Below are 16335 nucleotides of genomic sequence, written 5' to 3' on the forward strand. Positions count from 1 at the left end.
AAGGTTGCCAACAAACAACGCATACAACGTTGTATAGCGGTAGAATAAGATACCGGATAGGGAGTGGGCTACTTCATTACGTTTTCACTCACCACGTTTATTCCTTAATGTTGGTCCTCACTCTGGTAGCCTATGGACAAACATTAAGAATAATCTACATGGTGAGTTGATGCCTATTCGGCAGCTAGTTAGCAAGGTGAATTGATCATGCTACTTTGTATGAGTTATTTGTTGGCGTCCTTGTTATTTAAGTTTTTGGAACAGAGTCCTGTTGGAACGTTCCACAAATTATACCCACCCTTCCTGGGTCTCATGACTTTAGAGGATTTGACAATGACACCTTGAAATATGATATTGCGGCTGGTCAAACTGACTCACGAGGATGCCAGCTGGGAAATAACCATGAACTAATTGCAACTGTTTATCCTATCGACGTCTCCTCGACTTGGCTAACAGGAAAGTTAGCTAAGCAACATTGCGAACTACGTTACTTAAGCTAATTGACAGCAAGTTCATTTCCCACGGGGAACTCGTTGTTGAGGAATTAGACATCAAATTGACATTAACAATTTATGACAAGTTAACGCATTGACAAACATGACTCAAAAGGGGAAAAACCGCATCCGAGAATTTCAGGGTGCGGCAATCGAGTTAGCTAGTAGCAAGCCTAGCCATTTCTACACAGGTTAAATAGCTAGCTGGAGTTAGCATTCTAGCGAACCTAAGCTAACTACTTGAGTCTGGCAGTCTTTCTAACCTCAGGAGGATTTCCAGTGAGCTTTCGTGTTTATCGAGCGGCCTCCCCAAAGCACTCTTGCGCAGCTTGTTCAACTCCTCCACGGATCGGATGTACTCCGCTTGCTCCTCACCCGCTGGGTATGTCGCCGTGATGAATTTCGAAAGTGGTTTAACTAGATCTACTTCAGACGACTTCTTTAACGGGACAGAAATAAAAGTCGCCATTTTCGGACGACGAAAATTATCAAAAAAACGTGTTAACTAGCCAGCTAGCTAGCTGTCAATTGAACAATAACAACAAGCTGCGACTCACTTCCTGGATATTGCTGTGAAACAGATGACGTTGACGCACAGAGAGCTGCGCATACGCATTAAGGGAAAGGATGACCAGGGATGTTCTCTTGATAAGTGTGTGAATTGGGCCATTTTCTGTCCTGCTAAGCATTTAAAATGTAACGAGAACTTTTGGGTGTCAGGGAAAATGTATGGAGTAAAAAAAAATAATCTTTAGGAATGTAGTGAAGTAAAAGTTGTCAAAAATATAAAAAGTAAAGTACAGATACCCCCCAAAAACTACTTAAGTAGTACTTTAAAGTATTTTTACTTAAGTACTTTACACCACTGGACAGGACACACTCATATACACTTATACTGAACAAAAATATGACCGAAACATGTAAAGTGTTGGTTTCATGAGCTGAAATAAAAGATCCCAGAAATATTCCATGTACACAAAAAGCTTATTTCTCAAATGTTGGACACACATTTGTTTATCTCCTTGTTAGTGAGCATTTCCCATTTGCCAAGATAATCCATCCCCATGACAGCTGTGGCATATCAAGAAACTGATTAAACAGCATGATCATTACACAGGTGCACCTTGTGCTTGGAACAATGAAATGTGCAGTTTTGTCAAACAACACAATGCCACAGATGTCCCAAGTTTTGAAGGAGCGTGCACTTGGCATGCTGACTGCAGGAATGACCACCATAACTGTTGCCAGATAATTAAATCTTAATTTCTCTACCAACGTTGTTTTAGAGAATTTGGCAGTACGTCCAACCGGCCTCACAACCGCAGACCACATGTAACCACGCCAGCCCAGGAACTCCAGATCCAGCTTCTTCACTGAGGGATGGTCGGAGACCAGCCACCCAGACAGCTGATGAAACTGTGGGTTTGCACAACCCAAGAATTTCTGCACAAACTGCCAGAAACCAACTCAGGGAAGCTAATCTGCGTGCTCGTGGTCCTCACCAGGGTCTTGACCTGACTGCTGTTTGGCGTCATAACCATGGCCTGCATACTCACCAGACATGTCACCCATTGAGCATGTTTGGAATGCTCTGGATCGACATGTAGGACAATATCCAGCAACTTCACACAGCCATTGAAGAGAAGTAGGACAACATTCCACAGGCCACAATCAACAGCCTGATCAACTCTATGCGAAGATGTGTCACGCTGCATGAGGAAAATGGTGGTCACACTAGATACTGACTGGTTTTCTCCCTTTTTTTTAAAGATATCTGTGAACAACCGGTACATATCTGTATTCCCATTCATGTGAAATCCATAGGTCAGGGCCTAATTCATTTATTTCAATTGACTGATTTCCTTTAATGAAATGTAACTCAGTAAAATCTTTGAAATTGTTGTATGTTGCGTTTTATATTTCTGTTCAGTGTACATCATCAAATTATATTTTATGTAGTCGGAAGGGACAAAAACATGCCTAGTCACCACCCCCCAAAAATATATAGGCGTGCGTTTAAATCAAATCAAAGTTTGTAGGTCGTGTACACAGATTTGCAGGTGTTACCGCAGGTGTTACCGCAGGTGTTACCGCAGGTGTTACCGCAGGTGTTACCGCAGGTGTTACCGCAGGTGTTACCGCAGGTGTTACCGCAGGTGCAGCGAAATGCTTGTGTTTGTAGTTCAAACAATAAAATAATACCTAGAAATACAAAACAAAACATAATTAAAAAATATCACAATGAGCAAGATGGAACCGTGTACGGTTTATTCAATCAATATCCTAATTTAAACAACAAAGACAGATAATAATGTTGACTGCATTGAATCAATGAACAGAGACAGTGTGGGCGTGGGGCTGCCACAGGATTCCTGTTCTAGTGGTTCCAAAGTAAAGGCTGTGTAACTATCTAAACGTTGGGCGTTACCTGACCATCGCTCCAGCTGGCTAGCTTTAGCCAGATTAGTTATAATAAGGCCCACCAACAAGTAACGTTAGTTAGTTAGTTAACTAACTAGCTAGCTGGCTTCCTTCAATGCTTGGTAGCTTTATTGACAGACAAGACAGTTTATATTATAAACCGCCAAGCTAAAGCTAGCTATTATATCCAACAGGTGTGTGCGTGCACTTGCGTCTGTCTGTCTGTGTGTACACTGACCAAGGATCGTTCAAGACTATCCAGCCCCAGCTAACACGGCTTGACATTTTCTATTTCTATTTCTTAACAATCCCCATTAGTTTCTGCCAAGGCAGCAGCTACTCTTCCTGGGGTTTATTATGGATCCCCATTAGTTCCTGCCAAGGCAGCAGCTACACTTCCTGGTGTTTATTATCAATCCCCATTAGTTCCTGCCAAGGCAGCAGCTACACTTCCTGGGGTTTATTATGGATCCCCATTAGTTCCTGCCAAGGCAGCAGCTACTCTTCCTGGGGTTTATTAACAATCCCCATTAGTTCCTGCCAAGGCAGCAGCTACACTTCCTGGGGTTTATTAACAATCCCCATTAGTTCCTGCCAAGGCAGCAGCTACTCTTCCTGGGGTTTATTAACAATCCCCATTAGTTTCTGCCAAGGCAGCAGCTACTCTTCTTGGGGTTTATTAACAATCCCCATTAGTGTCTGCCAAGGCATCAGCTACTCTTCCTGTGGTTTATTATGGATCCCCATTAGTTCCTGCCAAGGCAGCAGCTACTCTTCCTGGGGTTTATTATCAATCCCCATTAGTTTCTGCCAAGGCAGCAGCTACTCTTCCTGGGGTTTATTATCAATCCCCATTAGTTTCTGCCAAGGTAGCAGCTACTCTTCCTGGGGTTTATTAACAATCCCCATTAGTTCCTGCCAAGGAAGCAGCTACTCTTCCTGGGGTTTATTATCAATCCCCATTAGTTACTGCCAAGGCAGCAACTACTCTTCCTGGGTTTTTTTAACAATCCCCATTAGTTTCTGCCAAGGCAGCAGCTACACTTCCTGGGGTTTATTATGGATCCCCATTAGTTCCTGCCAAGGCAGCAGCTACTCTTCCTGGAGTTTATTATGGATCCCCATTAGTTCCTGCCAAGGCAGCAGCTACTCTTCCTGGGGTTTATTATGGATCCCCACTAGTTTCTGCCAAGGCAGCAGCTACTCTTCCTGGGGTTTATTATGGATCCCCATTAGTTTCTGCCACGGTAGCAGCTACTCTTCCTGGGGTCCAGCAACATTAAGGCAGTTAAATACTATTTAAAATATGACATGACATTTCATAACACTTTACCCAATACATTTAGTGTGTTCCCTCAGGCCACTACTCCACTATCACATATTTACAATACAACATCCATGTGCACGTGTGTGTAGAGTGCGTGTCTTATCATGTGTATGTGTGTCTGTGCCTGTGTGTGTTTCTTTTCACACTCCCGCTGTTCCATAAGGTGTATTTTCATCTGTTTTTTAAATCTGATTCTACTGCTTGCATCAATCCACTGGGATTTAACCGTTTTTACAGTCATTTTCTTAATGGGCGTGTGCTTATTAGTAACTGGAATAAGCCATTTCATAAATGTGTCAATTTGCTCCTCATTACAGACCAACACATATTCATTACATCAACATAGGAATCACTACAAAACTTAATGTATGACCTCTTATACATTATATTAGGCCCAGACTTTGGAACTTTGGTTTTCCTAGATATGGCTACTATATTGTGATCACTACATCTGATGGTTTTGGATAGTGCTTTAAAGTAAATTCCTGCAGCATTAGTAAATATGTGATCAATACATGATGATTTTGTTCCTATGCTGTTTGTAACTACCCTGGTAGGTTGACTGATAACCTGAACCAGGTTGCTAGGACTAGTTACAGTTTGAAACGTTTTCTTGAGTGGGCAGCTTTATGAAAGCCAGTCAATATTGAAATCACCCAGAAAATATACTTCTCTGTTGATATCACACACATTATCAAGCATTTCACACATATTATCCAGATACTGACTGTTAGCATTTGGTGGTCTATAACAGCTTCCCACCAAAATGGGCTTTAGGTGAGGCAGATGAACCTGTAGCCATATTACTTCAGCAGTATTTAACATGAGATCGTCTCTAAGCTTTACAGGAATGTGGTTCTGAATATAAACGGCAACACCTCCACCTTTGGCATTTCTGTTTTTTCGGTAGATGTTATAACCACGTATTGCTACCACTGTATCATCAAAAGTATTATCTAACCAAGTTTCAGAGATTGTCAGAATATGAATGTCATCTGTTACTAGTAAATTATTTGTTTCATGTTTCTTTAAGCCATATATGTTAATGTGTGCTAGTTTTATCACTTTTCTGGGATGCTTGCTTGTTTTCATTGCTTTACTGGGAAGCTTAGCAGAAGTAGACATGCTCAGGTTGTTTATGTTAGTGGAAGGTGAGCTGCACACAGTGGACTTCCTACTAGGGCACACCGCCTCAGTGCTAACAGGGTGAGCTGCACACAGTGGACTTCCTACTAGGGCACACCGCCTCAGTGCTAACAGGGTGAGCTGCACACAGTGGACTTCCTACTAGGGCAAACCGCCTCAGTGCTAACAGGGTGAGCTGCACACAGTGGACTTCCTACTAGGGCAAACCGCCTCAGTGCTAACAGGGTGAGCTGCACACAGTGGACTTCCTACTAGGGCACACCGCCTCAGTGCTGACAGGGTGAGCTGCACACAGTGGACTTCCTACTAGGGCACACCGCCTCAGTGCTGACAGGGTGAGCTGCACACAGAGGACTTCCTACTAGGGCACACCGCCTCAGTGCTGACAGGGTGAGCTGCACACAGTGGACTTCCTACTAGGGCACACCGCCTCAGTGCTGACAGGGTGAGCTGCACACAGTGGACTTCCTACTAGGGCACACCGCCTCAGTGCTGACAGGGTGAGCTGCACACAGTGGACTTCCTACTAGGGCACACCGCCTCAGTGCTGACAGGGTGAGCTGCACACAGTGGACTTCCTACTAGGGCACACCGCCTCAGTGCTGACAGGGTGAGCTGCACACAGTGGACTTCCTACTAGGGCACACCGCCTCAGTGCTGACAGGGTGAGCTGCACACAGTGGACTTCCTACTAGGGCACACCGCCTCAGTGCTGACAGGGTGAGCTGCACACAGTGGACTTCCTACTAGGGCACACCGCCTCAGTGCTGACAGGGTGAGCTGCAGACAGTGGACTTCCTACTAGGGCACACCGCCTCAGTGCTGACAGGGTGAGCTGCACACAGTGGACTTCCTACTAGGGCACACCGCCTCAGTGCTGACAGGGTGAGCTGCACACAGTGGACTTCCTACTAGGGCACACCGCCTCAGTGCTGACAGGGTGAGCTGCACACAGTGGACTTCCTACTAGGACACACCGCCTCAGTGCTAACAGGGTGAGCTGCACACAGTGGACTTCCTACTAGGGCACACCGCCTCAGTGCTGACAGGGTGAGCTGCACACAGTGGACTTCCTACTAGGGCACACCGCCTCAGTGCTGACAGGGTGAGCTGCACACAGTGGACTTCCTACTAGGGCACACCGCCTCAGTGCTAACAGTATACAGTGACATACTGTACCAAGTTTGACCATCACCCTCTCTCTGCCATCAGATGAGTATGAATTCTTTAGCAGCAATTGTCTATCGGTGTAGGGACCTAATTATAGGTCAGGGGTATTCAACTCTTTACCCTACGAGGTCCCGAGCCTGCTGGTTTTCTGGTCTACCTGATAATTAATTGCGCCCACCTGTTGTCCCAGGTCTAAATTAGTTCCTGATTAGGGGGCAACAATGAAAAAACATTAGCACGTCACCTCGTTAGTCAGTATGTGTTACACCTGCCTTGGTTTGTCATCTCGTTAGTGGGAAGGCGTTTCACCTGCGCTGGCCCAGGTGATATTTAAGATTGAGTTGTCTTGAGAGATGCGGAGGGTTAACAACTCTAGTTGGTGTGCCCTAGTCGATGGCTGAAAAACAATATTTTATATGATCTTCCCTGTTTTTTTTGTTTTTGTGCCACATTTTGGTTTGCTTCCTGTCTTTAATTTTGGTGTGGGTTTTTATTTTGTTTGGGCAAATTTAGTGGCTGCTCATGGTAGGTGTCATTTAGGTCCCAGTTCTTGCTAGCCAACTTTCAGTGGACATTTAGTCTTTCAAAACCCCAGCTGTTTGGTTTTGGTTGTCAGTGACTTTTGGATCCCCCTTCTGTTTGAGTGACCATTTTTGGCTTCTTGTTGGGGAACGTAATAGTTCCACCTCATAATGGCAGAAATGAAAGGAATGAAGTGTGTGTATACTCTCTGTAGAGCAATAGGTGGTCACACTGTACAGTTACCTCTACACCTGCACTACTGGGTGCAGATTGAAGCTGGCAGTATTGACAGTAACACTACCCATACAGGCAGGCACAACACTGTTTGCCCTTCACTGCCTTGCATGGTATGGCTCTATATACTGAAGTATAATGACATGTCTCCCTCTGTTTCTCCAGGGAGAGACAGGGACAGTGTGTAATGTGCGAATAACTAAATGGACTTTGCAGTTGACTCTAATTTTCCTTCTCCATAGAGACGCTGGATATCGAGTTTCAATCCTTCACATCCCACACATGTTCAGTAGAGAACATCCATAGACATGGAGCTGCTGCAGCAGAAAGACCACTTCCTATAGGTAAAACACAGGAATAGATGAGCACAGACGTCATTTTCACAAAGCTTAATGTGTTCGATTAGTGGGTATATATCTGAAGGTTCGTGTGTGTGAGGCACACTGTTGTATCGTCTGTCCTCTCTGGAGGGGTTGGTGTGTGGAGGCAGGCTGTTGTACTGTCTGTCCTCTCTGGAGGGGTTGGTGTGTGGAGGCAGGCTGTTGTACCGTCTGTCCTCTCTGGAGGGGTTGGTGTGTGGAGGCAGACTGTTGTACCGTCTGTCCTCTCTGGAGGGGTTGGTGTGTGGAGGCAGACTGTTGTACCGTCTGTCCTCTCTGGAGGGGTTGGTGTGTGGAGGCAGACTGTTGTACCGTCTGTCCTCTCTGGAGGGGTTGGTGTGTGGAGGCAGACTGTTGTACCGTCTGTCCTCTCTGGAGGGGTTGGTGTGTGGAGGCAGACTGTTGTACCGTCTGTCCTCTCTGGAGGGGTTGGTGTGTGGAGGCAGACTGTTGTACCGTCTGTCCTCTCTGGAGGGGTTGGTGTGTGGAGGCAGACTGTTGTACCGTCTGTCCTCTCTGGAGGGGTTGGTGTGTGGAGGCAGACTGTTGTACCGTCTGTCCTCTCTGGAGGGGTTGGTGTGTGGAGGCAGGCTGTTGTACCGTCTGTCCTCTCTGGAGGGGTTGGTGTGTGGAGGCAGACTGTTGTACCGTCTGTCCTCTCTGGAGGGGTTGGTGTGTGGAGGCAGACTGTACCGTCTGTCCTCTCTGGAGGGGTTGGTGTGTGGAGGCAGACTGTTGTACCGTCTGTCCTCTCTGGAGGGGTTGGTGTGTGGAGGCAGGCTGTTGTACCGTCTGTCCTCTCTGGAGGGGTTGGTGTGTGGAGGCAGACTGTTGTACCGTCTGTCCTCTCTGGAGGGGTTGGTGTGTGGAGGCAGACTGTTGTACCGTCTGTCCTCTCTGGAGGGGTTGGTGTGTGGAGGCAGACTGTTGTACTGTCTGTCCTCTCTGGAGGGGTTGGTGTGTGGAGGCAGACTGTTGTACCGTCTGTCCTCTCTGGAGGGGTTGGTGTGTGGAGGCAGGCTGTTGTACCGTCTGTCCTCTCTGGAGGGGTTGGTGTGTGGAGGCAGACTGTTGTACCGTCTGTCCTCTCTGGAGGGGTTGGTGTGTGGAGGCAGACTGTACCGTCTGTCCTCTCTGGAGGGGTTGGTGTGTGGAGGCAGACTGTTGTACCGTCTGTCCTCTCTGGAGGGGTTGGTGTGTGGAGGCAGGCTGTTGTACCGTCTGTCCTCTCTGGAGGGGTTGGTGTGTGGAGGCAGACTGTTGTACCGTCTGTCCTCTCTGGAGGGGTTGGTGTGTGGAGGCAGACTGTTGTACCGTCTGTCCTCTCTGGAGGGGTTGGTGTGTGGAGGCAGACTGTTGTACTGTCTGTCCTCTCTGGAGGGGTTGGTGTGTGGAGGCAGACTGTTGTACCGTCTGTCCTCTCTGGAGGGGTTGGTGTGTGGAGGCTCTAACCTGCTGCTTCTGATGTCGCGCCCTCAGGGGAAGAATGTCCCGGAAACCTTCCCCTCCTTCCGCCAGGACACACCTAAACCGCCACAAAATATTCTGACAGCCTTATTCTAAAATGTATTAAATGTTTTTCCTCAATCTAAACACAATGCCCCATAATGACAGTGAAAACATGTTTTTAGACATTTTTGCAAATTTATTACAAATAAAAACAGGACTACCTTATTGACCAAAGTATTCAGACCCTTTGCTATGAGACTCAATTGCATTCAGGTGGATCCTGTTTCCAATGATCATCCTTGAGATGTTTCTACAACTTGATTGGAGTCCACCTGTGGTAAATTCAATTGATTGAACATGATTTGGAAAGGCACACACCTGTCTATATAAGGTCCCACAGTTGACGTCAGAGCAAAAACCAAGGCCGTTCTCCCCCGATTTAAACAGGTGGAAAAAGTCAACGGGTCTGAATACTTTCATAATGCACTGTACAGACTATTAGGAATGTTCCATGGGTCAGAGAATAGTCCATTGGCAGGGGACATGCAGAAAGGTGACGTTAGTCTTTCCCCACACCTTACCATTACCCTCTACTCTCACCTTAGATCCTTGACCTTAAACCACTGACCCTTAAGTTTCCATCATGACCCGACATGTGTTACAGGAGGAGTGGAAGGCGGAGTACTTCCTGGTACCAGCGGCAGCGCTCTGAGCTATAGAACTTCTTGCAGTTCCTGTTACTACAAAATGTTCAAGGTGCCCCCTTGAAAAGAGATTTTGTTTAAGTAATTTCTAAAAGGCTAGACCCCCCCCCGTGCCGTCAACCAACAGGGTTACAGCAAAGAGCGGTGTGTGTGCTGAAGCACTTTTAGTGAGATTTTGTGTTTGGACAGTTACAAGAATCCTGTTTTCAACATATTGCTGTCCCTGGGCCACAGTATCCACCCATCTCCTGCCCTATAGCCTCGTTTATACCTGGTGCTAACATGCGCCCTGGTCTTGTCCACATTCTGATTGTGCCCACATTTTCAGACAGGTGTAGATGATTAAAAGATGCATGGTGGTCTGATCGTGATCAGATCTTTCTGCCCACATCCTGAGGTAGTCAGGAACGCATTTGGGTCTGGATATCTTACAAGTGTCGACAGATCCGGACAGTGAAACCATTTAAATCATTGTTATCCTGATTTCCCGCCGTGTCTTCACTGACCTTTTCAACATCTCGTTGTCCCATTGTGTAATCCCAACATGTTTCAAGCAGACCGATTTGTCTCTGTTCCTAAGAACTTAAAGGTAACCAGCCCGAAATGACTACCGTAGCACTCACATCTGTAACCATGAAATGATTTGACAAGCTGGTCATGACACACATCAACACCAGCAACTACGTACAGCCATTGAAGAGCAGTGGGACAACATTCCACAGGCCACAATCAACAGCCTGATCAACTCTATGCGAAGATGTGTCATGCTGCATGAGGCAAATGGTGGTCACACTAGATACTGACTGGTTTTCTGATCCACGCCCTATCTGTATTTCCAGTCATGAAATCCATAGATCAGGACGTAATGAATTTATTTACATTTCCTGATATGAACTTTAACTTAGTAAAATCTTTGAAATTGTTGCGTTTATATTTTTGTTCAGTGTACACACGGACATGCCAACACACACAGACATGCTAACATGAATCCTTTGTCCTGATCTTGCCCACATTTTCTGAAATATGTCTACATGGGTAAGAGACACATTTTAATACCATCTACTCTGTATGCATATTATTAGACAGCTTGACTTCAAACATTAAGCTACATACAATACACCATAAATGACAAGGTGTTTTTAAAAATTTTTGCTAATTTATTGAAGAGTCCTGAGTCAATACATGTTAGAATCCCCTTTGGCAGCGATTACAGCTGTGAGTCTTTCTGGGTAAGTCTCTAAGAGTGATTACAGCTGAGTCTTTCTGGGTAAGTCTCTAAGAGTGATTACAGCTGAGTCTTTCTGGGTAAGTCTCTAAGAGTGATTACAGCTGTGAGTCTTTCTGGGTAAGTCTCTAAGAGTGATTACAGCTGAGTCTTTCTGGGTAAGTCTCTAAGAGTGATTACAGCTGTGAGTCTTTCTGGGTAAGTCTCTAAGAGTGATTACAGCTGAGTCTTTCTGGGTAAGTCTCTAAGAGCTTTGCACACCTGCATTATACAATATTTGCACATTATTCTTTAAGCTCTGTCAAGTTGGTTGTTGATCATTGCTAGACAGCGATTTTCAGGTCTTGCCATAGATTTTCATGCCGACTTAAGTCAAAACTGTAACTAGGCCAATCGGGAGCATTCAAAGTCGTCTCGGTAACTAACTCCAGTGTATATTTGGCTTTGTGTTTTGGGTTATTGTCCTACCAAACAGTGAATTTGTCTCCCAGTGTCTGTTTGAAAGCAGACTGAACCAGGTTTTCCTGTGCTTAGCTCTATTCCATTTATTCCCCCCCCCCCAAAAAAGATTCCCTAGTGGTTGCTGATGACAAACATACCCATAACATGATGCAGCCACCACCATGCTTGAAAATATGAAGAGTGGTACTCAGTGATGTCGTTTCTCATTGCAAACAGGATGCATGTGTGTATTCTGTCCAGGCTTCCTGTTTTTCAATGTCATTTAGGTTAGTATTGTGTGTAGGCTAGTGACACATTTCAATATAATCCATTTTAAATTCAGGCTTGAACGCACCAATGTGGAGAACATCCAGGGGATTGAATACTTTGAAGTAGGTAAACCAGTATGTAAACATTAAAGGGATTCAGACAGATTTTCCCCTTCATGATATGCATACATTTAGGGCTTTTATTTAGACAGAACATGACGATTTCATTTTAAATAAATCTATTCATGTTGTCTATATAATTTGTGACGTTATTCATTGCATTATAGTATGTGGCCCTTATCATAAACGACACAGACCATCTTTATGAAGGAACTTTATTTTCAGCACAGACGTGTTTGACTGTCAGCTGTACAGACACAGTGATCATGACCTCACCTACACAGAGAGACAGGGGACACACAGAGACAGGTAGAACTAGGACAAGTATCAAGTCTTTCTACGCCCCTTTCCTTCACATTTTATTGTCTAACTGAGGAATCACATTTCAAACTCTCAAGCACGCCATTCTTCTCAGGTTCGTGAGTCGTCTCCTTTTTCATGGAGAGAAACAAGCAGGAGTTAGTTTCATCTCAGAACAATAGGACTCCTGATTGAGTTTCACAATGCGCTTGAACCGTCACATCTGGTGTTAACCTCGCCACCTTTTTACCATTCACCCAGAGTACCACAGCTCCTTTTCATGGGACTCGTGCCAACCAATCAGATACCAAGGAATAAACAAGAAAAATGAAAAGAGAAAATGACTAGATAGATGCCCCCCCGTATGGCAACAATGGAAAGTGAAAATGGTGACGACTGATGGTAAGAAGAGAAGTCACTTTTCATTACATTGGTGTTTGACCCAGGGTCTGTAGAGATGGAGGAGACCCAGGGTCTGTAGAGATGGAGGAGACCCAGGGTCTGTAGAGATGGAGGAGACCCAGGGTCTGTAGAGATGGAGGAGACCCAGGGTCTGTAGAGATGGAGGAGACCCAGGGTCTGTAGAGATGGAGGAGACCCAGGGTCTGTAGAGATGGAGGAGACCCAGGGTCTGTAGAGATGGAGGAGACCCAGGGTCTGTAGAGATGGAGGAGACCCAGGGTCTGTAGAGATGGAGGAGACCCAGGGTCTGTAGAGATGGAGGAGACCCAGGGTCTGTAGAGATGGGGGTGTATTCTCAGTGATGTGACACAGGGTCTGTAGAGATGGGGGTGTATTCAGTGATGTGAAATGTTCTGGACGTTGCATATAGAAATAGAATAGGGATTCAGACAGCCAATCACATCCGTTCAACACCATACATTTCTACCTGAACGTTCTGTAAGGACGCACCCCTCTTGAATAGGCCCTGTGCTCCTCACTTCCTGGTGTTGTTGAAGTAGCTGACAGGTTCACGTTTTCAAGTCAACATTAATAATAGTCACTTTATTTCTCTCAGGTGTCATGAAGGGTGTGGTTCCAAAACTACATCAATTTGGACTTTGTGGTTTTCAGTAGATTAGGTCTTTTATTTATGGGATGTTTTATTTTTAAAGGACTGGGCTACATTTATTTTCGGACAAAATAAAATAACAATATCTTCCTTCCTCCCCCTCCCAACCTCATGCTCTTGACTAAAAGGCAAAAGCCACAGAACAAAAGCAGTGATAACTACTGACATGATCAAAAGCAGTGATAACTACTGACATGAACAAAAGCAGTGATAACTACTGACATGATCAAAAGCAGTGATAACTACTGACATGATCAAAAGCAGTGATAACTACTGACATGATCAAAAGCAGTGATAACTACTGACATGATCAAAAGCAGTGATAACTACTGACATGATCAAAAGCAGTGATAACTACTGACATGATCAAAAGCAGTGATAACTACTGACATGATCAAAAGCAGTGATAACTACTGACATGATCAAAAGCAGTGATAACTACTGACATGATCAAAAGCAGTAATATCAATCAATCAATCAATTTTATTTTTATATAGCCCTTCGTACATCAGCTAATATCTCGAAGTGCTGTACAGAAACCCAGCCTAAAACCCCAAACAGCTAGTAATGCAGGTGTAGAAGCAGTAATAACTACTGACATGATCAAAAGCAGTGATAAATACTGACATGATCAAAAGCAGTGATAAATACTGACATGCTCAAACCAGGTTAGTTTCTGCAACAATAAAAACACGCACACTTCCACTGCCAGTAGTCAACGACGGCCAGCGGACAGACCAGCGGACAGACCAGCGGACAGACCAGCGGACAGACCAGCGGACAGACCAGCGGACAGACCAGCGGACAGGCCAGCGGACAGGCCAGCGGACAGGCCAGCGGACAGACCAGCGGACAGACCTGACAACACATACAGGGTTTCCATCCCATTCTGTCAGGGGTGAAGGAAGGCCCCGCCTTGGATCAGCCCTGGTTTCAAGACACACAACCGTGTTCTAAGGTCAACTTCATCCCAAACCAGTTTGGTCCATTTCTGTGAGTTTATTTATGCCACCCTGCCCCCTTGCACCGACTAGGGACTGTATCTCAATAGTCTAGAGATGCTTCCTCCTCACCCCCTCTCCATGTCAATAGTCTAGAGATGCTTCCTCCTCACCCCCTCTCCATGTCAATAGTCTAGAGATGCTTCCTCCTCACCCCCTCTCCATGTCAATAGTCTAGAGATGCTTCCTCCTCACCCCCTCTCCATGTCAATAGTCTAGAGATGCTTCCTCCTCACCCCCTCTCCATGTCAATAGTCTATTACAGTCAGTGTGTGTCTGTCTGTCCGTGTGTCTGTGAAAAATCGAACTGAGCCTAGCGAACAGTTTGACGTATGGCACCAGAGACATCTCATCTTACACAACAGCCAAACAAAGAAACTGTCTCAGTCAAAAGACAAAACTAAAAGCCATAAAAGCGACAGTAAAAAAATGAGATTGAAGAGACTTGAGTGAAGTGAAAGAAGTACCCATGATGCTTAGACACGTCTATGCAGGCAGGGTCTTCAGTGGAGATGGCCGGTCCTGCTCTGAAATAGGCTGGGGTATATTATGGTATTAGACCTGATTCATATGATACATGGACCAGAACTGGCCCTGTTGACATTCTGTTACAGAGTAACAGCTCCATCAATCCACAAAATCAATACTTGATTGGCTAAGTGGACTCTCGTCCTCCCTAGTTGTCTGGGAACAGATCAGAAGGACCGGGGCCGGCGCATTCTAGACAGTCTTTTCTGGTTTAGTTAGTCGCCAGCTCTGCTTCCGTGAAAGTGTGTGTGGTCGAGTCTCAGGTCAGAGCGAATGAGACCCTAGCGGCTGGGTTCTGTCTGCCTGAACCTTTGTCCGCACGTTCGAGTCACAGGGAGGTCCAGCAGCACTGACTGATGACTGGCCATGTCTGAGGCCTATAGTGCTGCCTGTGTGGCCCATACTCTCTGTGTGGGGGGGCAGCCTCCCTCTCCTCCTCTATATGACTCTCTCTCTGTGTGGGGGGGGGGGGGGGCGGCGGCAGCCTCCCTCTCCTCCTCTATATGACTCTCTCTCTGTGTGGGGGGGCAGCCTCCCTCTCCTCCTCTATATGACTCTCTCTCTGTGTGGGGGGGCAGCCTCCCTCTCCTCTATATGACTCTCTCTCTGTGTGGGGGGGGGGGGGGGGGGGGGGGGGGGCAGCCTCCCTCTCCTCCTCTGTATGACTCTCTCTCTGTGTGGGGGGGCAGCCTCCCTCTCCTCCACTATATGACTCTCTCTCTGTGTGGGGGGGCAGCCTCCCTCTCCTCTATATGACTCTCTCTCTGTGTGGGGGGGCAGCCTCCCTCTCCTCCTCTGTATGACTCTCTCTCTGTGTGGGGGGGCAGCCTCCCTCTCCTCCACTATATGACTCTCTCTCTGTGTGGGGGGGCAGCCTCCCTCTCCTCCTCTATATGACTCTCTCTCTGTGTGGGGGGGCAGCCTCCCTCTCCTCCTCTATATGACTCTCTCTCTGTGTGGGGGGGCAGCCTCCCTCTCCTCCTCTATATGACTCTCTCTCTGTGTGGGGGGGCAACCTCCCTCTCCTCCTCTATATGACTCTCTCTCTGTGTGGGGGGGCAGCCTCCCTCTCCTCCTCTATATGACTCTCTCTCTGTGTGGGGGGGGCAACCTCCCTCTCCTCCTCTATATGACTCTCTCTGAGGGGCAGCTTCCCTCCTCTATATGACTCTTTCTGTGTGGGGTGGGCAGCCTCCTCTCCTCCTGTATATGACTCTTTCTGTGTGGGGTGGGGGGGGCAGCCTCCTCTCCTCCTGTATATGACTCTCTGTGTGGGGTGGGGGGGCAGCCTCCTCTCCTCCTGTATATGACTTTCTCTGTGGGGGCAGCTTCCCTCCTCTATATGACTCTGTGGTGGGGGGGGGCAGCCTCCTCCCTCCTCTATATGACTCTCTCTCTGTGTGGGGGGGGGCAGCCTCCCTCCTCTCGTACAACAAAATAAACATTTAAGAATAAACAAAGTCCCCCCCTCAGTAATAGTGTTTTCAATATGAAACAGTGGTCACACCCTGTCAGATTCTAACATTAACAAG

At 46.5% G+C, this 16335-nt stretch overlaps 2 protein-coding genes across 3 annotated transcripts in view; both read right to left on the reverse strand.

Annotated features, from left to right (window-relative positions):
* Positions 1-1086, reverse strand: part of LOC129830731 (programmed cell death 6-interacting protein-like) — a 34313-nt gene extending 33227 nt beyond the window's left edge. For both annotated transcript variants that reach the window (XM_055893380.1, XM_055893379.1), the window contains exon 1: positions 758-1086. In XM_055893380.1, the coding sequence (XP_055749355.1) occupies positions 758-963 (206 nt within the window). In that variant the 5' untranslated portion in view covers positions 964-1086. The remainder of the gene's footprint in view (positions 1-757) is intronic.
* An 11015-nt stretch (positions 1087-12101) lies between these two features.
* The window catches only part of LOC129830732 (upstream-binding protein 1-like), a 27210-nt gene continuing 22976 nt past the window's right edge, over positions 12102-16335 (reverse strand). The window contains exon 16 of the mRNA XM_055893383.1: positions 12102-16335. This exon is cut by the window's right edge and continues 207 nt beyond it. The gene's annotated coding sequence lies outside the window, so the exon portion shown is untranslated.

Source organism: Salvelinus fontinalis, chromosome 32 (assembly GCF_029448725.1).
Source record: "Salvelinus fontinalis isolate EN_2023a chromosome 32, ASM2944872v1, whole genome shotgun sequence".
NCBI lineage: Eukaryota > Metazoa > Chordata > Actinopteri > Salmoniformes > Salmonidae > Salvelinus > Salvelinus fontinalis.